This window comes from Hippocampus guttulatus, chromosome 8, assembly GCF_054856545.1.
Source record: "Hippocampus guttulatus isolate MCC_2025c chromosome 8, RoL_Hgut_1.0, whole genome shotgun sequence".
Taxonomy (NCBI): Eukaryota; Metazoa; Chordata; class Actinopteri; order Syngnathiformes; family Syngnathidae; genus Hippocampus; species Hippocampus guttulatus.
The window spans coordinates 15,939,288-15,966,760 of NC_141268.1; the positions used below are offsets into that span (position 1 = coordinate 15,939,288).

At 42.1% G+C, this 27,473-nt stretch overlaps 2 protein-coding genes across 3 annotated transcripts in view; one reads left to right on the forward strand and one right to left on the reverse strand.

Annotated features, from left to right (window-relative positions):
• On the reverse strand, positions 1-25,679 carry cacna2d3 (calcium channel, voltage dependent, alpha2/delta subunit 3). Of its 2 annotated transcripts, XM_086118097.1 has the most exons (40): positions 25,450-25,679; positions 24,152-24,233; positions 22,090-22,320; positions 20,751-20,867; positions 19,079-19,138; positions 15,684-15,846; positions 15,114-15,245; positions 14,595-14,655; positions 14,330-14,480; positions 14,190-14,264; positions 14,023-14,112; positions 12,148-12,261; positions 11,009-11,087; positions 10,343-10,476; positions 9,590-9,607; positions 8,311-8,382; positions 8,159-8,239; positions 8,000-8,074; positions 7,089-7,172; positions 6,919-6,990; positions 6,762-6,823; positions 6,592-6,659; positions 6,291-6,336; positions 6,077-6,174; positions 5,888-5,981; positions 5,145-5,240; positions 4,899-5,020; positions 3,989-4,066; positions 3,823-3,884; positions 3,337-3,381; positions 3,203-3,265; positions 2,889-2,959; positions 2,709-2,784; positions 2,579-2,619; positions 2,031-2,086; positions 1,517-1,634; positions 1,285-1,400; positions 792-871; positions 578-685; positions 1-476 (listed from the first exon to the last, which is right to left on the reverse strand). In XM_086118097.1, the coding sequence occupies exons 1-39, from the start codon at positions 25,563-25,565 to the stop codon at positions 593-595; spliced, it is 3,492 nt and encodes a 1,163-aa protein (XP_085974223.1). In that variant the 5' UTR covers positions 25,566-25,679; the 3' UTR covers positions 1-476; positions 578-592. The 2 variants fall into 2 exon arrangements, with proteins under 2 accessions (XP_085974223.1, XP_085974222.1); XM_086118096.1 differs by having other exon boundaries at positions 1-685.
• Positions 24,096-27,473, forward strand: part of LOC147201458 (parapinopsin-like) — a 6,932-nt gene continuing 3,554 nt past the window's right edge. The window contains exons 1-2 of the mRNA XM_086118098.1: positions 24,096-24,254; positions 25,458-25,619. The gene's annotated coding sequence lies outside the window, so the exon portion shown is untranslated. The remainder of the gene's footprint in view (positions 24,255-25,457; positions 25,620-27,473) is intronic.

Here is a 27,473-nt window from a genome sequence, read left to right on the forward strand (position 1 = left end):
TATTGTCAAGAAAAAAATGTCTTTATTCATGATCGTTTTAATCAGACTTCGGATATTCATTTAACATTCTTTGAGCACACTGTTAAAACGTGCATCTACAGTGTGTCTGACTATGACAAAATGGCAGAATAAAGCAAGTTAAAGTGCTCTTATTTCTTGTTAATATTTTTACATGTTCCACATGGATAAAAGTAAAATATATCGTATGAGGAAAAATAGATATGATAAGAGTGTTTCAGCAACCTGTTGCCCAAACTACTTTCTGATATGTTCTGCATTCTTTAATACATACAGCAAAAGTTGTCACAGCAAAGACAAATTTGTCCATTGCACAAATAACTTGTATCACCATAGTGAACTCTTAGTGGCATAATCTAGAAATACTGTACTTGCCAAATACCGCCTACAAGTTTCTTGCATGAATGGACGTGTCTCAGTGTGAGTTAGTTACAATGTTGTTCTCACGAAAGCGCTTCCTGCAGAAATGCAAAGAAATTATTTGTGATTGGCCTTGTTTCCTACGTGTTTTTATTTTTAAGGTCTTTTGTTGTTAAATCCTTTTGGGGTTGCTGCAAACCTCTGCTGCTGATGGTCACCTGCCGACACTCGCTGCTATGAAGAGGAGCAAAGCTGCCGAGAGAGGACTGCAGAGACGTGAAGCCGAACCGCACTCCATGGCATTTTCCTGAGTGAAACATATGACATTGTATGAGGTACGCCTTTGCAGTTGTCTTAAGACCCAATACGAGAGCTGTATGATCTATTTTGCCTTTCATTTGGCATAAAAATACCTCAGGATGGAAAGGATGACATGATTCCGGCTTCTTTCTGTCTTTCTGAAACTTCAGTCTGTCACACTTCAGCGATTCGTTATGTTCAAAGTAGTCAAGGTTACAATGTACAGCATTGGAAGTTGAAAAATGAATCAAATTGAAATCGACGTCACAATGTGGTAAAATGCAATTTTGAAACTGCAGTCGCTGCAGTATGGGGAACAAAAAACCCTGCATTTCAGTTGGTCAGTAATTTTTGTTTTTAATTATTATCTGTTGTCTTCATAAGTTAGTTGCCAAGTCTAATTGAAGTAGATAAATGACAAAAAAATATATATATTTTTTGCTTATGTTGGGGAGAAAAATGTACGTGAAGAGGAAAAATAATCGCGATCGCGATATTGGCCATAAAAAGAGAAAAATGGCAATTAGATGACCATTCAGCCCTACAACGTGCTGTGTGCGTTCATGCTCACAAGCTAAATTCTCCACATGTGTGGGGTTGGAAAGATATACATGATCTCAACGGGATCCATCGTCACTGGTGGAGTTTTGCTGCAGTCGCATGTGTTGTCCACGACAACCATGAAGAGATTGCTGCTGGGGATCTGCTGTATGACAAAGGATCTGCAGCCCAGAGACATCATATCATACACAGCATATTGTACCCGTGCCAAGAACAGCGGCATAGCGGTGGATCATTTGAGTCATGATGATTACGATCAAGAAATGAGTGGTGGTACCTGACGCAGCCATCACATTCTATGTTTCCGGTGGTCTCTTTAATGGTGCGTTCTGAGACAAAGGCGGGGTATTCTGTGTCGCATGGCACCATCGTGGCCTTACCCCGAGATCTCTGAGCTGTCACAGAGCACAAAGAACTGAACATCAGAGATATGCACACAATCACTCGCAATATTGTATCTGTCCATCCATAATCTGAATCACTTACATCTATTTTCATTAACGTACAATAATATATAAAAATGCAATGGTGGTTTGGAGTTAAGCTGGAGTTCAATACTGTGTTCACACTGCAACAGGTTTTTATATGAAGCGATGGGCATTGAAATACACTGGGTGGAGCAACACAGAAAAACAGACAATAAAGCAATATGAACTGGCATATATTCTTTATCCTCTCAAAAAGGTTCTTGTTCTGATATGCTGCCCCTCTTCCCAGCAGCGGATTAAAGGAATCAAAGTCGGGGTACCAAATTGTAGCCAAGATTTAGACAATCAATTAGCTATTGGTACCTTTGACTGAAAGATCAACATTCCACCAGCTGTACAGGTTGAATTCCAGCAGAAAACTGAAAAGAAAAACACAAGCGTACCTTGAGCATTTCATATGTTGAGCATACGTTATATTTTATATTTTGTTCTGAACACATGTGTTGGGTTATGACTGATGCAGATGATTAGCGGCCACAGCTTTTACACCTGCACATTTGCATGAAATGTACTTCATGGGCTACAGTCCATCAAATATTCAGCTTTTACAAATAGAATTTTTTTTTAAATATTTTTTTTACCCTTTTCAACTTCTGTACGTACATTTGAGGGACAACATATGTGAACATTCAAATAAGTCTTAAAATGATTTGTTTCTATCTTGAAATGATCTCTTTTGATTGTGCAGGTGTACCTAATGTTGTGGCCACTGAGCGTATTGCACCATCTCTTCATTTAAAGGCAACCCCAGGTCCATCTTACAACTTGATATCGTGCTTGTGCTCAGCGTTCTCGCTGTGAATTCTTAACTAAAGGAGCTTTTGAGGACACATTCTATATTTAATCCTTACATGACAAGTTCGGTCAGGAGCCACTTGACAACACTGAATGGCTGCAAGAGAGAAACATCATGATCAAGTCCTCGCAGTGAATACGTAACGTCTTTATAAGGACTTGTTTCATTTTCCATATCGCACTTACATCTGACAAAGTGCGGGCACTGTCGCTGCTCCCGGCGTACTCTCTGCAGAGGGCCTGGTAGTCATAGAGGGTGATCCTGCAGCCATAAAAGTGAAGAAGTTGCGGTGGAACCGCGGCATGCATTTTACGTCACAGCATCAAACGTACGCCATGCGATTCATGCTAGTTTAGGCGTGAGACCTTTTGAACGAGCCCATTTGGAGTAGTTTGTTCATGACGGCACCTTCCACCTCGCCAAAGAACAGCCCTGTCTGGGAGACGGGTTTCACAGTTCGCAAATAAGGAATTGCACAAGTACAGCTGAACCGAGTTGAGTATAAGCAGAAGTAACAAGATCTGGAGATCGCAGTTATGTCGAAGTTCACCGCGATATACCGCGAGCGTTTTCTTATATTTTTTTGGTTCAGCACTTGTGGATGTCATCGGTTTTGTGTTTGACTGCTGAGTTGCGCTCACACCATGTGATGACCAATGAGCGACTTTACAAACGATACCTGAGATTGCTCCTCCGTGACGAGAATGAAGCCATTGTTGTCAATGAGGTAGCAGTTGATGTCCTGTCAAAAGAGACTCTTTCAGCAAATCGATCAAGGCTTTGTCTATATCAGATTGGGGTGATTCTTCTCACCTCGCTTTCGCAGCTAATGCTGCATTTTCCATCCAGAGCTGTACACTGAGCACACAACAGAGATTCACAGGGCACATATAATGAATGTAGCGATTCTCAAACACTTGCCACAGCACACGATCATCGGGTGGAAATGATTTGTTATTTTACAACACATAATGAATCTTTGTTCATCTATCTGCAACGTGACAGGGCCAAAAAATGAAATCTTCTTCCACTGGATGGCAGAAGAAACGTTTGATTGGGCCGTGTATCTACCTTATGCCATTCATACAACAGATTAAGTCATGGCCCCCTTCAAATGTTTAGCACTAAGTCAACCCATGAGGAATATATATTTTAATTTATATATATATCTTTTTGTCAGATTTTTGTTTTGGTGGTGCATCATGAGATATTTCAAATGTAACATACATGCCTTGGCTCAATAAAGGTTTGGGGGAACCAAATGAGTACATTAACAGAGACTGTAGTTTGTTCAAGTACCTGTCTACAGGCGGTCCAAAACTTCCTTTGAAAGAACTCGAGCTTCATCTGAAGCCCCACAGCTGAATGCAAAAAATAGCAAAAAATTAACCTGTGCCACACTCATCCAAAAAAAAAAAAAGATAGCTCACATGATGTCAGTGATGACATGGGAGATGATCATTACCTGCGACGATTGGTGATTTTCTGTCGTCAAGGAGCTGAATTGCTGTGCTTGCCAAAACAACACTTTTATTCTCCAAAGCTGGGAAGGAGGTGAAGGACAATAAATACATATTACAGTACTGTAACGATCGCACAGCTTAACAGAACAGTTTTATTTTCTCCACTAGATGGCGCCATTTCCCCAGCTGCATTACACATTTTGACGGCACAAGTATTGAATGAGATCATTGCCAGCCAGGCGAGCTTGGCCATTCTGAAACAACAATGTGACTGAACAAACAGGTTGTAGGTAAAAAATAAATAAATCGAGGTATAAATGTATGCACAAATGCGTATCGGTGATAAATGTGTATATTTAACTTTGGGCCTGTACCTGTATATGTGTATGCATTTTAGACTGTAATAATTTATCATAGGTAATTGTGAAGAGATAGGAAGGTGGTTTTTTTTGCTTTTGTACTGGACGTTCAAAATGAATTTCAATAAAGATGGAGGGCAACATTGTGGAACAAGTGGTTGGCACTTCCGCCTAATGGTTCTGGAGTTCTTGGTTTGAATCCCTGGGTCTTTTCCACCCGCATTATAAAAACAAGCATTTTACATGAATTGAATGATCCAAAATGCTGATAAGTTTGAAGTCTGAGTGTCAATTTAGAACGGCCTCATTTCACCTGTGACTGTGATGGGGACAGATGTAGAAAGTGGACAGATATGCACTGATCAAGTAACAACTTATAAAGATGTTTTTTTTTTTTTTTTGGGTCAAGGATGGGAATGTCTGATCTGTTCTTAATTCCTGCACAATGACACCCACATATTGTCGGAAAATGGTACGTAGAACAAAATGCAGGAGCGTGAGGAAGAACACAGTTTGACACAATGGAGCTTCTTTCTGTTTGAGTGGAGCCTACCTGTGCTGAAGGGGATGGAATAAACAAATGTGCCTGGGACCTGCTCCGCCGCTCGCTTGTACCACAGAGGAAAGTGATCTGCGTTAAACACGCCCTCCTTGTCCTCCGCTGTCAGGAAGTCTCTGAGGATGCAAACACAACTGAATGAGACGACGATGAGCAGAGGATGACATTGATCAAAATCCGTCAGCGCCTTGCCTCATGCTGCAAACAGCGACGAGTATCATACCGAGCGGTGACACTCACCGATTGGAGAGCTGATCTGCAGCCACAAACAGGTTAGTTCTTGACAGGCCAGTGCGCGTGCCCAGGAAGGCGATCTCGACTCCTTTGTCCGAGTTCCTGGTTGTGTTTTATTTTTTCAGAGGAGAGGCACAGCGTCACGTACTCGCATTATTAGCTGCTGATTAGACACAAATTACAGAATGTGCAGGGCATTAAATACAACCACACCAACGAATGAGATCCAATTAAAGAGATACTGTATATTTTATCATGTATCATTGTTGGAGACATGTCCATTTAAGCATATGCTGGGTTAGGAAAAAAAGGCATTATCATTGAAAAGGCCAAATAATTGACAGTTGATGTCATTAAATTCTCCAGGCCTACCATGACTCTATCAATGTTTTTTTTAATGCTATTTTGCTGTCAATTGCCCATGCGCGCAGCTTAGCGGGAACACTGCAGTACACAGGTCATAAAAAGAGCAGCACGTGTATGATGCAGCTTCGCATCATCTGGCTGTAAAAAGTTAAAAGCTGTCTGTCATCCGTATGGCAACTTATGTTGCGCTCCAACCTGTATGTACCATACAGCCCTCATGGTGCCGTCACAGATGTACAAGTTCACTTGACCGCAATGCCTCAGGCAAGATATCCCCTTCCATATGAGCACAGATGCAGAAACCTGGTCACAATCTGGATGTTTTTTTTTTTCCTCCGTTCCAGCATGTCTGCATATTCCTGACTAGACAAAAGAATTCTTACTCTGATTTGTTGAGAGCCAGTCCAGTCCAGTAGGCCTCGAGCGGAGCAGTGACAACAGCATCAAATAACACTTCCTTGATCAGCTCTCTGTCACCTGCAAAAGCAGTTTGGTATAAATGTACAGACAGTTACCTTGTTCACCTCCTAACCTATGAACGGTTTATAACTATGATGAAGTCTATTTCTTACACTTGAGGTTTGGCCTGCGACCCGTCATGAAGAGCTTGATAGCTTGAATCTGAGTCAGATGACGGTGCTCGTGCTGTTCCTCGGTGTTGCAGTACGTCCTTCAGTCCGAAACGGAGACATGTTACATCACGGCCTTCGACATACCTCGTGAACAAAGAGGCATAACCTACATAACGCATGGATGCCCACTTCCCCAAACCATGCATTACATTACCATTCATCTGCCAGGGCGACATCTGGCTGTTCCAGATCACGGAGCCCTGAAAAACAAAAGTCAGTCACGCTTCAGCTGCGTTAGCACTGCTTAACTTAAACAATAAAAATTAAATGCGTCATTATGGGGAGTTTGCGCGAATAGTTTTCGCTCTTCTCCTGTAGCCAAGAAAGCAACCGCAACATGACATCAACCTCCCTATAATGCAGTACAGTTTTTCTCTAACACGACAAAACTGGAACCAAAATAGTAAACTGAGCGTTATGAATTTGTCACGTAAGAAATTTCTAATCTTTTTTACCTTTTTCAACTGATACGTTTCCTCTGAAGAAAAACTTGCCGTGGCCTCTCGAGAGGGCTACTCCAACACTGCCGGCAACACACACACGTAAATTGATCTCAGTCTGTTAACGGTTTGAGACTAGAGCTGAAATGAAGTCACCGGAGAGGAAAATGAAACCCCCGCCCCACCTGAATGGAGTCCCTTTGATATCGGTGTAGTAATAGTCATTGTGCATCTTCAATACACGCCGCTGGAACAACAGATACAGGTTGAGATTCATTAAAGAAGAGCTTTGATCTGATATGGGGAGGAGGGGGGGGACTCATAATTCATCCGCTGGCTCACCCCTCTATCAACCGTCTTCTTCACTTCCATGGAGAAGGTCCCCGTCCTCCTGTTCACCATGGCGTTGCGTAGCTTGAAGATAAAGCACACAACGCGGCAGACTGAGAAACCTTTCAGATATAATCACCGAGAGCATTGCTTCCCCGCCCATAAATCAAAAGCTGTCGTACAATGTCGTCTTTGTCCTCCCACTCCACCTCAGAGAGATCCACGCTGCTGTAGTTGGGCTTTCTCCTCTTCTGACCCTCCTGATACTGCGCAGAGGAACACGATGAACACAATTCAGGATCCGTTTCTTTTGCAGTGAGGAACAAATGTGATCACACGGATGGAGCAGCAGCCTTGTTGTCAAAAGATGAACTGATAATACACATGATCAAATGCCATTTGTGATTCACTGGTGAATTGAATACGGATTGCTAAGTATGAAACCCCGACACAGCCCTTGAGGTGGTTAATTATTGAACACGTCATCTGTGAAATTAACACTGTCAGGTAAATGAAAAAGAATTAATATGACGGATAGGGAATTCACGGCGAAATAACGCGACATGAATGCATTAAATGGTGCGTGTCAAATCCTGTGACTGAACATCATCAGTCAGTACACAAGAAACAAACAGTCAATGACAACGATCACGGCACAGTTTGGAGCCACAGAGAGACACCAAGAAAGAGCGGAGACAAACACACGGACACAAACACCAAGTTGCACAGCGAGGAATAGCACTAACACTGGCACACACAGATCCACTAGCAAAGCCAGAGCTCCGGAGGGCCCGTCGGTCCACCCCCCCGGGCGAGCGGCTGTGGTCTCTGCCAGTGAGTGTTAAGTTACCTCTGGAAACCTCAGGCCAGCCAGCCCTATGAGTGGCCTTTATCCCTGCATGCATACACCAAAGGAAAAGGTGGGGATTACAGATCATACATGCTCATTCAGCCTCCCGCCGACCACATTAGACATTTGTCTCGGTGTGCCCTCGCCAATGGAGGCTACGTATAAAAACAAACAAACAAACAAAAAAAAACAAGGAGGGTCACGTCAGGCAAATTTGTGACATGGTTTTGCGAACGCCCTTACCAAAGGCCTCAGGTCCGGATGCGTCAGGATGTAGCCATTGTTTGTGATGGCAAACGCATACCCGTGGATCCCTAACTAGAAACGAGATGACATATGTGATTAATCGTCGGCTTTTGACGAGCATTGGAATCCATTTTGTTTGACTGTAGATGCTTGTACCATATGTTTGGGAATGAGCTTCATCAGCTCCTGCAGAGGGATGTCTGTTCCGACGACCCCCAACAGAATACCCTGATTCTTCTGCATGAGGGCATCCGACACACGTGTTGAGACAGCGGCGAGTAGAGACAGATGCACAAACACTCACTCACCGTCTCATTCTTAGTACTGAAGACAGGCATGGCGACTGTTGTCATCAGACTTGGGCCCGCTTTGTCATTTAACTAGAAAAAAAAAAGAACAAAAGTAACTTCTGATGAATGATTGGGAAGATTTGGTGTGAGACATTTGCACTTTCTTTGCCAATCACAGCATTTGCGCTTCACTTCTCTGTCAAACAAAATTATCAAGAAATTAAAATGACACTTTGGCATATGCAGAAGGAGGTTCATATCTATGAAGGTGAGTTAAAAGTTTAGACTTTGGTACAGGGCTGTACTGAGTGACATTCTAGTTGTGTTTTTTTTCACCCTGTAAAGTACACGACTCAAAACTTCAGAGAGGTTCCCCAGAGTGCCGTAGTCGCCGCAGAGCTCGCAAATAAGCAGGCAATACTGGCTATGAGGCGAACAAATAAAATCTCACTGCACCGAGGCAAAGGAAATAGATTTCACTTGATTCCCGGCGCAAGCTGTTTAATTGCGGACTTCAAAAGATGTTAAGAGACGAATCGCCACGCGCCTGTTTTCAGACAAGAGGAGCAGTATACCAGCGACTGCAAGATGAAGACTGAACCCCCCCAAAAAAGTCAGTCTAATTCTTGAGCTGCGAGCATGTGTGTGGTTTGTGCTTATTTGTGCATGCGCATTGGCATGAAGCAAACGAGCTGTAACGTGCGACACGTACCAGCTCATGTGACAAAATGAAGAATGGTGGCACTGAAGATTCATCACTACACTCACTGGAAGTGGAAACTAGGATGCTTTGGGCAACACACACACGCACGCACGCACGCACGCACACACACACACACACACGGACACACACACACTCACAGGCGACTCTCCTCCAATATCATTTTTATTATGCGCTTTCGCAGATAAAATGCAACGGTCCACACAATGATGAATGGTCTGTCCCAGCCAGTGAAAAAGGAGCATACGCATCCCGCTTTCCCCAACACCTACCTGTCTGTTTGTGCGTATGGTCCCCATGCTCAAATACAGGTGTGAGTACAGTAAACACTTCTCTTGTGCTCTGAATGCTGATGGCAAACTTTCCATGAAATAGCAAAGAGTGAATGCGTAAAAAGTCTCAAAAAACGGCATTTTGTACAATTTCTCTTGCTCATGGGTTTTTCGGGTTTAATCCTACATCCTTTTCTTTACACTTCCAGACATGTGTAGAAGTAAATTGTTAAATAAATGATGCATGAACACTTCATTTGGCTCTACCTGATGATAAGGGAGAACTGTATACCGTTATATTTACCTTGTGTGCCTGGGAAAGCTGTTGAGAGGGAAAAGACACGGACAAAGTGTTACATGAAATGATGTTTGCACGTTTTACACTGACTGTGAACGCAGCTGTGCATTGGGAGGGAAATCCGCACAACTTAATGAAGCTCATAATGAGGAATCACTCCAGCGACATAACATGTAACAAATGACAAACACATGCGCAATTACAGTTCCTGAACGGTATCTAATCTAAAGTATAAAATGAGTTTAATATTTCAGTAGGACAAGGTACTTTTACACCGCTGTAAACATCTATAAAAAAATGAAAAGTCAATCGTTTTGACCACGTCAAATCCAAACTTAGATTTATTATCTAAATGGTAGAATTAAGTGTCAGTTGTACTCGTAGTATCTATTTTATATCTGTCAAAAGTGTCACCCACAATAATGGAGTAAACTAGACTGACGCTAAAAGAAAAACCTATTGAAACTACGTTTTAACTGCAACCACTTGAATTTGGCTACATTTAAAATCATAGACTGAGCAAAGTTTACCTCCAATTTCTAGTTTATTTCACATAAATGCCGTACCGTACTATGCACGTGATTTTAACTTAATTTTAATGAAAAACAACAACAACAACAACAAAAAACACAGTGCAAGGGAAAGCTAATTTAATCGAATTGAATACACTATTTGTTTGTACTGTCTTTATTTTTTTTCTAATGTGAACATTTACTGCACACTAAGGCAAACAAACAATAATTTAAGAGGTGTACTTACTGCACTGTCCACGTAAGCCTCGGTCCACACGGTGTCATGTTCATGGTCGATAACCTTGGGGCGACTCATGACATGCAGATACCTCATCACGTTCTCTTGAACATCTGCTAACGTGGAAATCTGACTGAAATATCCTGGAATAAAAACACACCAAAAAATGTCACAATAGAAGTAAATATGAAGGAAGAAAAGACAAATTGGTTCATAATATGCCTGGATTAACCGACTCAACACAAGTGGCATTTAATTTAGTGCGTTGCTTACACTTGAGAAGTTGGGTCATTGCAAAGTGGGAAGGGAGCTCAGACTTTTGTTCCCCCCCCCCACCACTCCCTTTTGGAATCATGAAAATTTATTTATTTATTTATTTGACAATGACTTTGGTGACCAGAGGGTGTCGACACGTGGGAACCATCAGCGGTGAGCAGTGAGGAGGGAGACGCTCTGACAGGAAGAGGGATTAGAGCAGATTGACCTCTGACCCCCCCAAGTGCCACTTCATTGCCTCTTGGCAGAAAGAGTCGGTGCGTGCACACACACACACACGCACCCACACACACTCACACACACACACGGATCCACATATTCTATGTTGAATTAATCCTTCCATAAAAACTGCAGAATTGCCTCCTCCAATTTTTGTTGGTTAGTGTCAAGAAGTCAAACCTTTGTTGGCGCACGCCATCCATTTCAGGTTATCGGCAAAGGCAGACTCCCGTCCAATCAGGTAGGGGAATATACGTACCTGGGCACAGGAAACAGTTATAAAGTTGATTAAGAAGAAGTGATGCAAATTGTGTAATTTTATTTTAAACCATAAAATGAAAAAATTTAAGGCATCTTATTCTCTTTATTTCTGTGTAACTCATGATTTTTACCTGGCCAAATTCATCCTTGTTGTTTTTTTTAAACAAATTTTTAATTGCTTTCATTTCGCCCATCATGCATTTCAAACCCTTTTTTTTGTTCTGAGGTACTGAGCATGAGCGCACGTTCCACTGTCCTTTTAAAGCACACTGTGACATTGACATTGCCGATGCCTGCGCGGCTCATTGGTCCCAGATGCTTTGCTAAGCATAAAGCTTATAGAAAACCGAATGGTCGCCGAATAAAAGTCCCGAGGGTGTGTGAAGGGGGGTGTGGGATACCCTGCCTCACACTACCACGCATGCTGCCAAACACTGCCAATACACATATGCTTGACAGGAGTGAAGAAAAGCCCCCAAGCTGCTGTTTTTATTGCTCTGTGAATCGCATAGCAAACAATTTCATTTCATTAAACCCAATGTGGAATCTGGGTAGAAATGTTATTGGGGGGCGGCGACCAGAGCCTTGGAAAATGAGCCGCACTGCCCTTGAAAGCAGTTAATTTCACATATTTTATTCCTCAAGGGAAAAACACTGCTCTCTAATGCACCGCCGGGTTGAAAAACATCATATTGATTTGTATTTCACTTGAGAGCTATGTATGAAATTGATGTAAAAACCAATTCCGTAGATGTCAAAAGTTGAGCTCCACTTGGCGTGTTGTATTAAAAACGAAACTCATCTTTGTTGGAAGAAATGTGCTGAGCATTGGTGTGTGTCGCCCATTTTCAGAAGTATTCTCAAAATGTATATGATATATTTATATGTTACAATTACAATCTCTTTCTCCTCATCATTTAAACCCCACCCTGCCCTTTGTAGCACCCCTTAGCCTCTGATCCGAGAATCGCCTCGTGTTCTGAGCAAAAATAAATGTCGGAAAAAATATGATGCTCCAAATCAGATTCCATGTGGAGCAGATGTGCGACGGGTTTCACCTTTCTTTCTGGCCAGTTGTACTTCTCAAAAACATCATCATACATTTCAGTTGCCCCGTCCGTCACAAGCATTATGGCCTGGTTGCACACACTTCCATGGCCAGTCTGATTGAACTGCAGTAAAAACAGAAACAAATCTTATCAGTGTTGTTCGTTACACATTAAAAAAAAACAGAAGCTGCAAACACCACACTGTAAATGTAGCGATGCCGGCTGTGGAGCCATCAGTCAATAAAATACAGTTAACGTGCTAGTTAACACACCGAAGGAGAGCGCTGCTCTTAATTATGAATTCTGTGAAAGATGCACTGCCGTAATTAAGTAGCTTATTGACCTGTAACTGCGGAACGGCCACACAAGCTGAGGGCCCCAGAAATTACACTGCTACACATTCATACGTTATTCCAAATGCAATCATTGCATTGTACTAGAACAATAAAAAAACAAAAAAAAAACCAATGTCCTTCTTGTTAGGAAATCAAGTCTGACAAGACTGCGGAAACAATTTCTGCAATAGATGCATGACTTGAAGTAGGCCCTGCAGCAGCAGATACATTATTTGCCATTCAAACCTGAATACAACCACGCACACATACACGCGCACGCACACACAGCTGTTTTTTTTTGTTTTTTTGTATGAAGCAACCCTGTAAAAGCTGATTTCGCTTTTTTTCTTTAAAAAAAAAAGTACATTTCGTACAATGTTCTGTATTGTTACAAATGTATATGGGCGGTAAGCGAATGTGTATCTAAACATGCTCCTAACAACGTTATCAGTTATTGATGCAATCAATATCATGACAGTTACGGAATAGCTGTTCATCACTCCTGAAATCGACTCGCTCGAGATCAATTTGTTCACTCCGCCAACAGCAGTACAATGGTCCATAATTTAACATCTCTCCGTATGTTGCAGTGCAGAGTTACACCAGTGCCAACTACTATCATAAGACATTTTTTAAACACCTATTTCCCTGACAGAGCAGATCAAAATTAGCATGAATTTATTTGTGTATTTTTTCCCTCCTGTTTACCAAACACACATTTCCATAGTTTTTGTGCTATGTTGACTACGAACTCTCCCTCAACTTGAGTCTGATGTCTCTACTGGAGTGTCGACAGTGAGCAGCGCAGCAGTTGTGCGCTGCCCACCTGATTATGATATTCATTGCACAACTCTAATTAATCAGACAATCGGCGGCGGTAAAGACTTCGGTGCCTCAGCCACACTGGTAGTTGCCTGAAAGCGGCAAGATAAAAAGCATGTGGCGTGGCTCCTGCCCTTATCCGCTTTTTTCTTCCAATCAGGCGCGATATGAATCATTGCCATTAATTAGAGCCATTAATCACATTTCACATTGGATGGGATAGCACTGGCGTATTTTCACAAACCATGTCCAAAGCAATCCTACAGTAATGTGCAATAACACTGATTATTTTTTTATCATCCGACAGTATGGTATGATATTTTTTACAAGCAATTTAGGATTGCTTTCAAGTTAATCTCTGACACAAAACTAAAAAAAAAAAGAAAATAAAAATTGGGGCATGGCAGATAAACTGTACTCTGCACAGCAGGGGTGAGAACCCCCCCATCAGACGATTTTGTTTTGATATGGTAGCAGACAAAATGAAAAATGATCCCAATATAAAGTCCTCTAATACAAAATGTAAAAATTTGAGTTTTATTTGTTTTTACATTGCATGGCAGGCCAGATCTCAAAGCTTTCACAGCCTGTATATGGCTATAAGTTTTCAAGTAAAACAACAAAATATGTTTTGTATGTTATTTAATGGTAAGTGTATTAACCGAATCTTAATGAAAGTGACATTAGTAGTAGGTTGATGTAAAGAGGGTCACTACATAAAACTCACATCACTCAGGATTGTGAACGCTTCAGTCAATGCCTGCCCCAGGAGTCCAATCCCTTTGGCAAACAGCTTGTCCAGATGCTCACGAAAATGCTGGCAGAAGACAATAAGGAAAACACTTGAAAACATCTCTCAACTATTATATAATCATGACCTTGGCCGGAACTCACATCTTTATTGGTTCTGTCTGCCCGCACCAGCGTGCTATTCAAACAAGGCTCCACGTAATGAATGTTCTGATTATACTGCAAACACAATCCTGAGTCACACAAACACGCGCAAAAAACGTATTGTATGTGGCGTCACTTACAGCAATAATGTTAAAAAAGTCATCATCTCCCAGTGTGTCTAAAATTGAGGAGACCGTTTGTCTGGCGATGGTCAGTCGCAATCCTTTCATGCTTCCACTGACATCTACTAAGATGACAACATCTTTGGGTGAAGTTGCAGCCTGGATGTACCTGTCATAGGTGGCGAATGCACTCGTGATTCAAAACCCAACAACAACAAAAAACAACTGACATTTATAAATTGAACACGGTTGGGGTTGATGGTCAAACAATGTGAAAACGTACCACTTACGGTTCCGGCAGTCAAAGCCTATAACCCCGTTTTCATCTGGATGCCACTTCACCCCTACAGAAAAAAAGATCAATCATTTTCATTATAAAATTGTGAACTAAAAAATACTGATACATGCCCGTAACCTAGCATGATCATGATTGAAATACAAATATGTTCTTCTATGAAACATACAGAGACATTGTCTGTAATACTTTGTCGGTATTGTTCTGATCCAACACTGCTGTGAACCAACTACACGTTACACATCAGTGAGGTCTGATCACTTTGGATCTTGGCAGCCCACCGCTTCTGGGTGTGCCTGCAGACCTTGAATGGCAAATGATAATTAATTACACTCAGTATGCGCGCACCCTCTCTGATGGTCTGTAAAATTACAACATTAGCCAAATAACCCTTTTAGCCATTTGATGTCATTTATTCTGATGCTTCTCTTGCAGTGAAGCCTGATGGCTCCCTCGAGACCCTCCCACACACAAACACACACACACACACACACACACACCACTCACCAGGGTACTGCCTGAAGAAACCCTTTGCGCTACCAAAGTACTGCCAGATGAGAGTGGGATCTCTTTCAAAATTGTCCACAAACACTTTGTTCAGGGCTTCGGACCAGTAGACGCCGTTCACTATGTCCGGATCTGACGAGATCAAGGAAAAGACCGGGGGGACACAAAGAAGGAAGAAGGGAGTAAAAGAGTCATGTAAATGACATGGTAATGAAACTAATCATCCTGCTCACAGAACCAAGTGTGCGCTTGACCTTTGTAACTATTGACCCCCTCCCCCAGCGGAGGACACACAATGCCTCGGACTAAATCATGGCTTCCCCACCTCCTGTGGACAAGCTGGCGGCAGCCTCCTTTTGTGCAGTGAGCACAAGACTAATGAGGAGTCCATTACAATCAAACGCAAGCAGCTCAGGAGTTAACGTATCTCTTTATGCCCCCGACTTGGTATCGATCCCCCACCCGCCGTCAGTTTGAGATCGCCTCTGGCATTTTTCACATGAAGCGCTCATTTGCACCTCTTATTTCATCAGTTCAAGGTAAAACACCTGGCGCTTCCTTTTGGCTCACCTTTGTTATACATGTTGGTGGGCACCTGCACGACGCTGAGACTGAGGTTGACTGACAGATTGTTGAAGTGGTCATTTGGCTCGAGGAGGAACTCTGCGCCCAGCTCCACGTTGTTGCCCTCGCCGTCCACTTCGTTGATCAACACGGCATTGAAGTACTCGTACTGAGGACGAGTTTGGAAACAGAAGGAACGTTACACGCACTTTGGTTGCGACCAACTTTCACTCAAAATGATGGCAGCAAGCCATGTACATGACACTTCATCACATCTTGCGCCACCGTGACGATTTCATCGGATGTATTCAGACGGGTCACATTTCAAGGTTTCACAGAACTGACATAAAGTGCTTTGGTGTTAGATGTTGAAATAAAACAGAAGGCCTCAATGAAAGGTTAAAATCTGTAGGCTTCCTCAAATTATGACAGCCTAATCAATTTGGACACACCTGTACGCATGTATCAATATGCATGTGGAAGAAACGGAATTCCTTTTGTCATGGCTAAGAAATCTAATTCTAGTCCTAACATGGTGTTGTCATCGAAATATGACAACCGGGAAAGGTCTTGCTTCCCTAAAGGGAAACATTTAGTCAGTCCTGTCTTTCAGTGGCTGCAATTTCAGAAGAAAGACTACCTCTTCCTGCCTGAGTGGCCTTATTGTGGCCTCCTGCGCTGATTGTGGATGGAGGGAAGGGAGAAAAAGATGGGCGATGGAGTCTAAGGCTTCACACATAGGAGGGGTTTTGGGGGGGGGGGTTCTATGTGGGCATCACCATCAAGCAGCTCGTGACAGCTCATACCACGCCTGAGCGACTCTCTGACGAGCTGCGGTGGGGAGGGAGGGAGCTTTCCGCAGAGGAATAGTGCATCCTCAGCAGAGCTGCTGTATAGAGGCCCGTTAAGCGTGAGGGTTATTACTGTATAGCAGGCCATGGGACACTGCCGCTATGCTACGCTGACTTTTACACCACTGCAGTCAGCTGCAGGCCTCACTGCAGAGAGAGCTGCTCTCCAGCGCAGCGTGTTAGGCCTTGCTGCATCGTCTGCTTACATCACGAGGCGTTAAGTCTTCTCTCACGAGAGACATTCACCTTTGATTCTCGTCATTCAAATACATGTACGGTGTAGTAATTCCCCATAATATTTGAGAGTGTTATTGCATGATAAATGAGTCGGATTTCCATACCACAAATGGAGGCTCGCATCTCATTGATTCAAATCCGGATTTTAAAACGTGAAACATTCATTTAAAACATCCATCCATCCATTATCTGGAGCGCTTTATCCTCACGAGGGTCGCGGGTGTGCTGGACCTTATCCCTGCTGACTTTGGGCAGTAGGCGGGGTCAAACATGTCCTGGTTGCAAGCCAATCGCAGAGAGATAAATCATAAATCAATTAAAGCAACGTAGCCATTTTTACTGAAACTTACTGTCACAATATCAATAAATAATACAGATGTGCTTGCTAAAAATAGTCTTTTAAAATATATATTTATGCATATATTCTCAGTCATCCGGGTAATCTGCAAAGGTCGAATGGAGGCAACAGAACTTTTCTCACTGAGGACTTTTCTCAGTTGAAGAATTTTAATGTGTATTTTCTGAAAACATTTAAAATATGGGAATCATGTTATTAAGCTTACAACTATGCAACAATGTATTTCTAAAAATGCCTGCAAGAGTTCCCATTTTCAATTGATCACTTCTACGACATTCATAGAAATTCCAAATGTACCCATCACTGGTGAGCTATTTTTGAGGGTTGTCATGGTTGCCGCGGGAACCATATTGGTGGCCCATGTTCTTACATGTATTGTTATGTATCGTCATGTGAGCCTGTTGAAATCCCAAGGGTTTTTTTTTCTTTTAATGAAGTAGAAGGCAAGAATTATGTGAATACATCTGCTGATGCAGCACCGAAAACAAATGATAAGAGACATCAGCCCTGACGTGTGCTCCCTTGTACTGGTGAACCCTCTCGGGGGCAATGCAAAAGCCTCAAGCGTCCTGACTTGCCACAGCTGAGATAGGAAGGCCGCCTTATCGCATCGCGGTCAGTGAAATGGGCTGTGAAAAATGTGCAGTGTCAGCGAAGGCGAGGGTGTCGAAATAATGCCACAAGGAGCAATGTCATGACATCACATCATTTGCACCTTTATAAGTTATGTCTCTTACAGTATTTTCAATTCCCACAGCTACTAAAAAGAAACACCAACTATTTGAAAAATGCACTGAGAATGTACCCGTGATCAGAAAACAGTGTACAGTAATCCCCCGCCATTTTGGGCTTCATGATTTGCGTCTTTGGTTCTTCGTGGGTTTTTCCAAAATACTGTGTTCATGAAAGAAAAAATAAAATACAGAAATCACTTGTTCTTTTCGTTCAGATAAACCGCAGCACTGTAAACCACATTTCATAAAATAGTGTGAATTGATCAATCAATACTTGATTGCAGTGGCAACTAATGTTGAGCATCATCACCTTTACCAAGGCATGGGTCTCATTTTGATTGTGTCGTGTCCCAAATGTTGTAACATGTGAGTTTAATATGGTTAGGTGGATAATTTATTGTCAATTGAAAAATGTTCCCGACAATTCCGGCCATATAAAAAGCACTTACAACCGTAGCGATATTTAATTCAACGAGGGAGGTGTGAATGTGAGAGCTGCTTGTCTTGTTCCGGCTGTGAGAAAAGCACAGAGGCAGGAAGGAACAAGGCAACTGAAACGTATTCAAATGTTGTAAACGGTTCTATTAACTTTAAAGTACTGCGGTTATTTCAGTGTATTGTTGCTCGAGTGGGTTTCCAATCTGGAGGCATGTATGTGAAACAATGCTCTCGGAGAAAGAGTTCCATTTATCTTTGTCCTTTGGACAGAGAGAAAGAGATGGGGAGGGGGCGAGAGAAAGAGAGGCAGGGGGTCTAATGAACGACAAAAATACTGCATTCCCTCTGCAGAGAGTAAGGAAGCTCAATGCAGCTTGAAATCCGGCAATGGGCGCCACTATAATGTCCCAGGCACAATCAGCTGGATATATTCTATGGCCTAAAATAAAGGAAAATTGAAAAGTGTCTGATTCTACACACTAACTGGTCTGAATCCCCGTCAGCTTTACATCTTCTATAGGCATGAAACTTTTGCTTCCTTGAATCCTTAATTGATGAGTTGTGACATCATGGAGCCGCAGCCTTCAACGATCATGCATGATGTATCAAAGCTGACATCCAAGGACAGCGCCAACTCAATTAACGATTTATGGTGTCTATTACCTTGTCACCTCACCTTCTCTAATCCACTTCACGGCCTCATGATTATTCTCAGTCACTCAATGCGAATGATTCCGTCTCTTTTGTTTTATTGGTTTCCATTTTGTGTGGAAAAAGCCTCACCTGCAGATCTGGATTATCTTTATGTTGATGATGTGCCTCTTCTGCAGCCTCCACCAGCCTCTGCATAGAAACGTACAACTTGGATAATGATTCGTTATTAAAATAGTCCAGAAAGCGTGCTTATGATTTTTTGAGTGTTTAGCCGTTTGGATTGAAACACTCCTCCATCTGGGAAAAGATGATATACCGATGATGTAACATTCTATAATTTGTGTGGAATTTGATGTTGATTATTGTTGTTTGGAAGCGACTGAGGTGAAATGACGTGCTGGTAATATATGGGTACCAGTTTCCCAAACAGTTTTTCCCTTAGTGCAAAAAGTGGCCCAGAGCAGAGGAGAAGCTCTGTGCGGTGATTGATGGGGAAAGGGGGGGGGGTTGGGTGCAGGATTTCACGCGGCACACCGAGCATCAGACACCTTTATAATAAACCCCCATCGACAAATGTGCTTGGCTTTGTGTTTTCAGAAAAATGCAGTGAGCAGGTAATTAACATCCATCACATGTGTCAAAATAACTGCTACATTAACACAATCGAGGCTTGCTGTACGCATTCAATTGAACTCAATGGGAAATTCCACATCAGCGGTCGGTGTCAAGGCAACAAAATTATAAACAATCCATTAAACAGAACTTCAACTACTCTCATTACCCCCTCTGTAGTTTATAAGATCCAGTATCCATTTTTTGATAATTACCAAAATGTTTCTTGAATTTCTTTCAGTTTTCAGAAATAGCTCCCATATGTTGAAACATCCCAGGCACTCATGTTCACAAAATTAAGCCGCCTGCTCCGGGTGTAATTTACAGGACGAATTGCGGCACGGGGAGCCCGAGATAAACGTTATCATGTCCCGGCAGCCTCTTCGGAAGCGTCTGTCCAGAGTTCGTGGACAGGCTGCTGCAGCTCAGTCCTCTGATAACGTGAACACAGAACCTCAATCTACTTTTTCAATTTTGAAACCAGTGGTCATGTTGTGGAATGAGCGATAGCACCGCATTTCCTCAAACAACGTCCAGAGAAGTTTATTTACACAACTGTAGACATGGCCAGGCGTTTGTGGAAGGGTGGAGCGAGACACGCCGAGAGCTGTTATTTCTGTGCTACAATAGGGAAGATTTACCCCTCCATTGCGGTCATTAATTTTCTAAAGTGCAAGCGTGACACTGATTTGGTCTGTTTAGGTTTGCACTTGCTGGTTGGCTATAAGACCTTGCTGATCAGTTGTATGAATGGCAACAGGTGGATACACAGGTGTACTGTAACTTCTGCCGACTAACAGAACAGCATTTCATTGTACTGCCCGTCACTATAAATTCTTGGCATAGATAAATGAATAGAGAGAAAATGTAAAATGATTCAATAATTATTTTCATACAAACGAAATGATATTGGATAATTTCCTGAGACTCCCCTGGGAATTATTGGGAAGGAAATAAAAGCGAAGTGAGTGCTGTTTTAGAATTATTGAGGGCTACGACAGAGAGAGCATAAAGATGCTCCCCTTGTGACACCACCTGTTATTTCATTCCTTAGGGAGAAGAGGGGTGGCCTATTTGCAGAGAGGCGTTTAGCTGTTCAAGTGTTTGACGCATGTCGCAACACAGTGAGGCACGGCTTTTCCATTTAAAGAAACAAAGTTTAGTGTTTTCCGGGAATAACTCCACTTACCCTGGTGGCTTCTGCCTTTTTGCGGAACATTTCCTCCATTTTCACCGCTAGGTTTTTCACCAACTTCACACCATCGATTTCTTCCACTCTGACTGATTTTTCTGGTGGTTTGTACTTCTGAAAATAAACAAGGGGCAACAGAAGCAATTGTTAAAGCTCTCTTTTGGGCCACCAAGACCCACATGTTTTAACTTTTTAAATAGACGACCATTTAGGCCAAACAAGAAAAAAACCCACAATAGGAATAATATTTATATATCCACAGCATGTCATTGTTTTTTTGTGTCATAACTGCATCCGGGGAATTTCTTAAATAAGGGTTAAAGCCCTCCGCATGATGCAGGAAGCCAGTTTCGGATGAACGGCTGATAAGATCCACAGTGTGACACAAGACGATTTATCATCTTTATCTGTTTGTAGTCACAGGCTTCACACGCTGCTTCCTTCTGTCTGATTGGATGGAGATGGCCAAGTTGGGTGTCCGGGGCTGCGTCCAAAAAGCTACGCATCGCATCGTAAGAGTGTAATTGAAATGAGTCAGGGCAGAGGAGAAAGATAATAATGTGTCAAGCCTGGCCGATTCTGGGAAATTAACTACAGCCCAAATAATGCCGATTTCACCAGATCCACTGGACCTCCCTTCATACAGAACACCCTCCAAAGCTTAGAGGAATATAACATGACATAATCCCTCACTTGACAGACACATACGCACACCAAACACACACCTCCAATAATGCTATCAAAAGATAAACACAGTCGCAGCTGGTTGTAGCTCATTCAAACACACTGCGGATTACGCCCACACAAAAACACACACACTAGTACATGAGGCGACAAATTACCTACTGAAAGGAGGAGTGCAGGCTCGCAGCGGAGCAGAACAGTTCATTTCACGCTTGTCCTCCTCGCCTCAGCACCCATCTACCCCCCACCCCTCGCCTCCTCCGGCACAAGGCAGGTTATGCCTCCTCCCATCATCAACATGAGATTAAGCGCCATCCATCAACAACGAGCAGTGATCATGATTATTGATCAAAACAATGGCAAGTTCAGAGGTGAGCCCTGGCGGCACTGTGTTTCCCCTGTTTCTTAGTGAAAACGCGCACTTCACCATAGCAGCATCTAATAATCAGTACCTAACGACCCTTTTACTTTCGTCACAGCTTGCTGCTTTGTGCTGACTGGCTCCAGACACACTTCCATGAGCAGGAGCGCAGGCAAAGTGCTGACATCACCACAAGAGAAGGGAAAAAATATGTAGGGCATAACACTATATGATCATATATATATATATATTTTTTTTAATGAACATTTGCTTACTTAAACATCTCCTCACCTCAGGACAAGGTGGTCCCTGGTTTTGTGCTTGGAGTCGTTTTCGAAATGCCGTTTGTATGCTTTCACCATATCTCCGTGGATTCACTCTGCTTGTTCCGCCTTCCTCCCACACTCCGGGACATGCAGCTGAGATTCGAGAATTAATCCTGCCACTGCCTTTTGCCGAGGAAGACGTGGCCTCTGAACTGGAATTGCTCCCGGGACGTGGCACTGTGATTGCCCACAATTCCTAAAAGAATGAGGTAGAAAGCCAGAGTGAGGATGTAAGGATGTCTGGAGCGACCAAAAGCTGAAAAACAAAGAAAAAAAAACAACGAAAACAGGACAACATGGTACAAAGGAACCCAGAGTTAACATTGATCCCTCCTTGGATATTTTGTTCCTCTCATATGAAAGCTGAATAAAACATCAGATACATTTCAACATTGTGTAGTTGAATGAAATACAGTCGGCCACTATGGCAATTACATTGTAATATTTCTTATCTTTTGGAAAATTTGTTTTCAAGGTCTTCAACTAATTTAATTAAGACCACTAACGGCTGGACAGTGTAGCAGGGATAACTAAAGAAAAGTTGACATAAAGGTGTTTGGAACAGGAGTTTTAAAGCAGAACATTGTGGATTATATCCTTTTAGCCTGCACAAACGTCAATTCGATGAATGACTATTGTACACAAATGGTCTTGAGGTTACAGTGGCACAAAATAATTTTCAATTTCCATAAACCTGTTGTAACCACTAGTTAAACTACTGCACAAAACTTGACAACAAAGGCCCAGGTGGAGGATTTTCTTTCACAGTGAACCTCTTCACTTTATATGTTTAAAAACCAACTTTACTAAATTAGCTCCATTGGCTAGCGACTACAGTATTAAAAGCGATTTGCTAGCTCAAAAAACTGGCATTGCCTAAACAAGAATACGCGACAAAAGCATTTGTGACGAACAATTATACACAGTGTGTTTTAAACCAACATTTAGTGCAACATTTTATGCCATTAATAAATTACCTCTTAGTCAGGACTCAAACCAACACGTCACCGTAAAGAGCGCTCTGAAAAGGGGCGGTGAAAAACAAATGTACGGTGCATTGTGGGATTTGTAGTATCAATGCATGTTTCTTCTCCAGCCAGACAGTTCTGGTAAAAATTCTTTTAAACCCGTTATTATTGGATTTCAAAAAGAATCGTTTGCTGCTGAGTTTTGAAATTCGGTTACAGATGATAAAAATGTGATAAATTAACATTCTAATATGTTGGAGGAGAAGAAAAGAAAATTAGTTCAGATAACACATTTTAGGTACGACATATATTGGTACTTTTTCAGTGCATGGTTAAAATACTGTGTCACAAATACAGCGAAAATAATCAACTCAATCAAGACTCACAAGAGTCTTAACGATTTTTTTTTCAGGGTGGACAGATGAAATGTCATTCAGTTTTTTTCTACATATAATACAGTACTCTCAGAATCCCCGCTCGCCTTTTCAACGTCTTCCACCTCACACTGTCAGAGTTGTCGGGCTCAGATATATAGACTGACATTCATCACAAGTTACCTAGTGCTCACAAGTGGTCAAAAGTCTTTATTACCGGTACATCAACCGCATGGGTGGGCCTTTTTGAATAGCTGCTCAATTCCTCTTATCAACCCTCCACCTTCGACATGATCAGCCTCAACCCCACACTTGTTCAGTCTGCTTCTCTGTCAACATCCATATCCAAGAGGTTGAGGCTCTTGACTCCAGGGAGTTCATGGGAGGGATGAGGACAGGAGAGATGTGGAATCAGGGCCGTGGTTAATGGGCCGTATCAAGACCACGGAACGCACGCACACGTGCGCGCGACCCCCCCCCCCCCCTCCCCACTCACTCGCGAGCGCGCGCACGTACACGCACACACACACACACACAAATGCATACACACTTTCACACACTCACGCACATTCACAAAGCATATAAGGAAGCATCAGGGATGGAAATCAGCATGAAAGTGTTCAACTGTGCCTCAGCATGATCAACAGACAAAGGAGAGAAGTCTATTGAAAATTTGTTTAAGTACCTTTTGCAGCAGCTGGGATCCAGAATATTTGGCAGAAATGGATTTAATCTCTCCACCAAAAGCTGATGCCCACAGTTTTACGCTGACAGAAAGAAGACAACACGTAAGCAAAATAGGAAACAAAAGAATCTGGCAAACAGAACAGAAAATTTAATTTGTAGTTGACATTTTTTGCATGTCTCCCCCCCCCCCACCCTCTCCGCCACCACCACAAAAACCCCCCAAAAAACACCACCCACTCGCACCACCAACCCTTGCACGAAAATAATCAGGTGATGGCACATGCCCCAACCTTCAACTTGCTTAACACACACACTCCACAAGTAATGATGATGCTAAATATATCTGCACATAATTGGGAACACGACTTCGTGTGCTGCAGTGCGAACTTTCACTTTTGATAAATTGCTGACAGTTAGAGAAAAAACATCTGTCAAGATTTCAGTCAATGCATTCGCGAATGTTAATCAGAAATAAGATTAAATATATAACAATTACTTATAACACATATTATGTTTATTGGCTATATTTTCACAACCACCCTTACACAAAAAAATCATTTAACTTCACATATACTTTTTATTTTTATTATTATTGGTATTATCAAACTATTATATTTGTTATATTTTTACTTTTGTACGCCATTCTCAAAGGAGGAAAACTGAAGTTTATTTTTTTAACTCACGCCATAAAATTTTTACTATGACACGAGTGATTTCAAATAATTAAGATCCTCATCCGACATTATTTTCTTATAAATAAATAAAATAAATTGACTTAAAAAATAAATAAAATAACCTCCTTGATTGAGAAATAATCGTCAAAACGAAATTCTTAAATGTTTCAACAATTGCTTTTCGTTTTAACGGGAAAAACTGCATTCATCTTCATGTTCTATTTGTCCGTGTACAATTTAAATGACCAGCGAAGAAAGTAAACAATAACAATTCTAAATTTTAATACTATTTATAAGTGAGGAAAATGAACGTAAACAAAAGCAAACATTTTCCCATCATGCGATCCTTGTATTTCATGCGTGCGTTCTTTAATTTTTCGAAGTACTTCAAAATTCTTCGACATTCAGAGAAAATGTTTATTAAACAATTTCCTCAACATCTCTGTTTCACTATTTAATCGAACAACAAATTCGGCCTGGCCGCGCTGTTAAAAATACTATTCAACATCACGTGACCAGTTGCATGCTCGGAAAATCCCTCCACAGTATGTACAGTATACAGTATATTGTGATTTTTTTTTTCTGACGTACACCTCTCCCGCCAAAATCGCTTGTCACTCACACTGACAGAGGGATCCCCTGCTGGGACGCCGCCACCTCCAGTAGTAGCACGCTGAAGCCCGCCAGCATGCACAGCGGCAGGCTGACGATGCTGTATGTGGGCTGAAGAAGCATCATGTTCGGCCACACAAGTGATCCCGGAACGGTGGCGGGGTCTGGACCTGCACCCCGGTGAGCCGTTGTCTTCTTCTTCCTGGGCTGCCGTTATCCTTCTGTGACAGCAGACCTCCTCCTCTTCGCCATTCCCTATCATGGAGGAGGGTGAAGGGGGGGGGGGGCGAGAGAGAGAGAGAGAGAGGTGTATTTTTACACGAAAAGACTTCCTGCTAACTAGTGTTTTGTATATTTTATTTTGCATTTTAAAGATAATTATTGTACGTATTATTAGGGCAGTACTTTAGCACACCCGCCAGGCAGTTCTGAACTTCGTGGTTTGAATCTTGGATTGGGTTTTGTGTGTACAGTACTGTAGTCAGGATGTTCTTCTGGTGCTTTCATATTTTTGGGCGAGGGGGGGGGGGGACCCGCCGGCATATTCACACATGCCAAATACACGCATGTTAGGTTCATTGAAGACTCTCAATTGATGGTTCTCAAACCTTTTTTTTTCTAAGCTCTCCACCTGCCACCATAATTACCAACGTTAAAATAACTCAATAGGTGTGAGTGTTTATCAAAAAGATGGAGGTTTTGCTCCTAAAAATATATTAAATGGGAAATTGCATGCCAATATGGAGCCTCATATACTGTGCAAGCACTGGTACGATAGGGAAAGCGCCTTAACCTGAAGCAGAGGCTTAAGATTTGTTTGAATGAGAGTGCTATTTAACATAGAGGGTCTAAGAGCATTAGTATGCACAATGTCATGCAAGACAAAAAAACCTGCGTGCAAAATCATTTCAGCATCATGCAGTTCAAGCCAGGGGGCCAGATGATTTTTATGCAGCAGGCGTGGAATTGATTCCTCCTCATTGGCCCATTCACAATCACTCAATAGTCTAGTTTGCTCATGGGATGTATTTGAAAGTTCATGCTGGCAGGTTCTTTGAAAAGGGGGGGAAAAAAACGAAGGTATTTGCTTGGTATTTTTTAAAGTTATTAATGCGAACTAGAAAATACCAGAAAAAACATTTTGTGGTATTATTATTATTATATTAATATTAATAGAATTATTATTATGGGTGTAGGAATTAGCACCAGACGTGACCCTGAATAGAAATAGAGAAGATGGAACGGATGGAAACATGGAAACTTAAAGCTGTTCTTGTTGACTGGTTTCTCTTGCTTTGAAAATCAGTGATAAAAAAAGAGTGTCCTATTATCGATGGGAGAATTGGAAGAACTGGATCGCACAAACTGAAGTGCACCGTCATGAAAGTTTCTCAGAGAAGATTCATAGTACAGTATAACATGATGACAATGAGTTTGCAGATTGTTAAGTGTCTCTGTAGACCAACCCCACCCCCACGCCAAAAATAAAAGAATCCACTAATGTCCGTTATGCATATCTTCGCTCACTCGAAGAATGAGCTACGTTCATGTAAACTTGCGCATATTCCCGATCATGAATAATGCCCAATTTTTGGACACCTGACCAGTGACCCCAAGCATCAGCGGTACCACCATCACAAGCAGCCGTGTTTCAACCTGAAGCTTTTATTAGTTGGGTAATTGCGTCGTACATCAAAGTTGTGAGGAGCCCCGAACTGTCTGGAATGTGGCGATAAGGCGCTTAGATCGTTGTGACCTCACAATGCTGACTGCTCGGATGCTTTAATTAAGTGTCCAATAAAGCAGTTCTGTGCCATGAAAGTGAGGGGAGTCCTTAACTCAGACCTGCCCAAGTGTCCTTGAGCAAGTCCTTTTTCAGTCTTACAATCCATTGTAGCAGCTCATAGAAAAAGTGAAACAACAGGGCAATTTGTTAGAACAGTGCGCCAAATGAAACAGAAGTATTATAATGGTTGAATTAAATTGCTTTGGGTGCTACATCTCATTAAGTCCTGAGTAAAGTGCTCCCCCGGA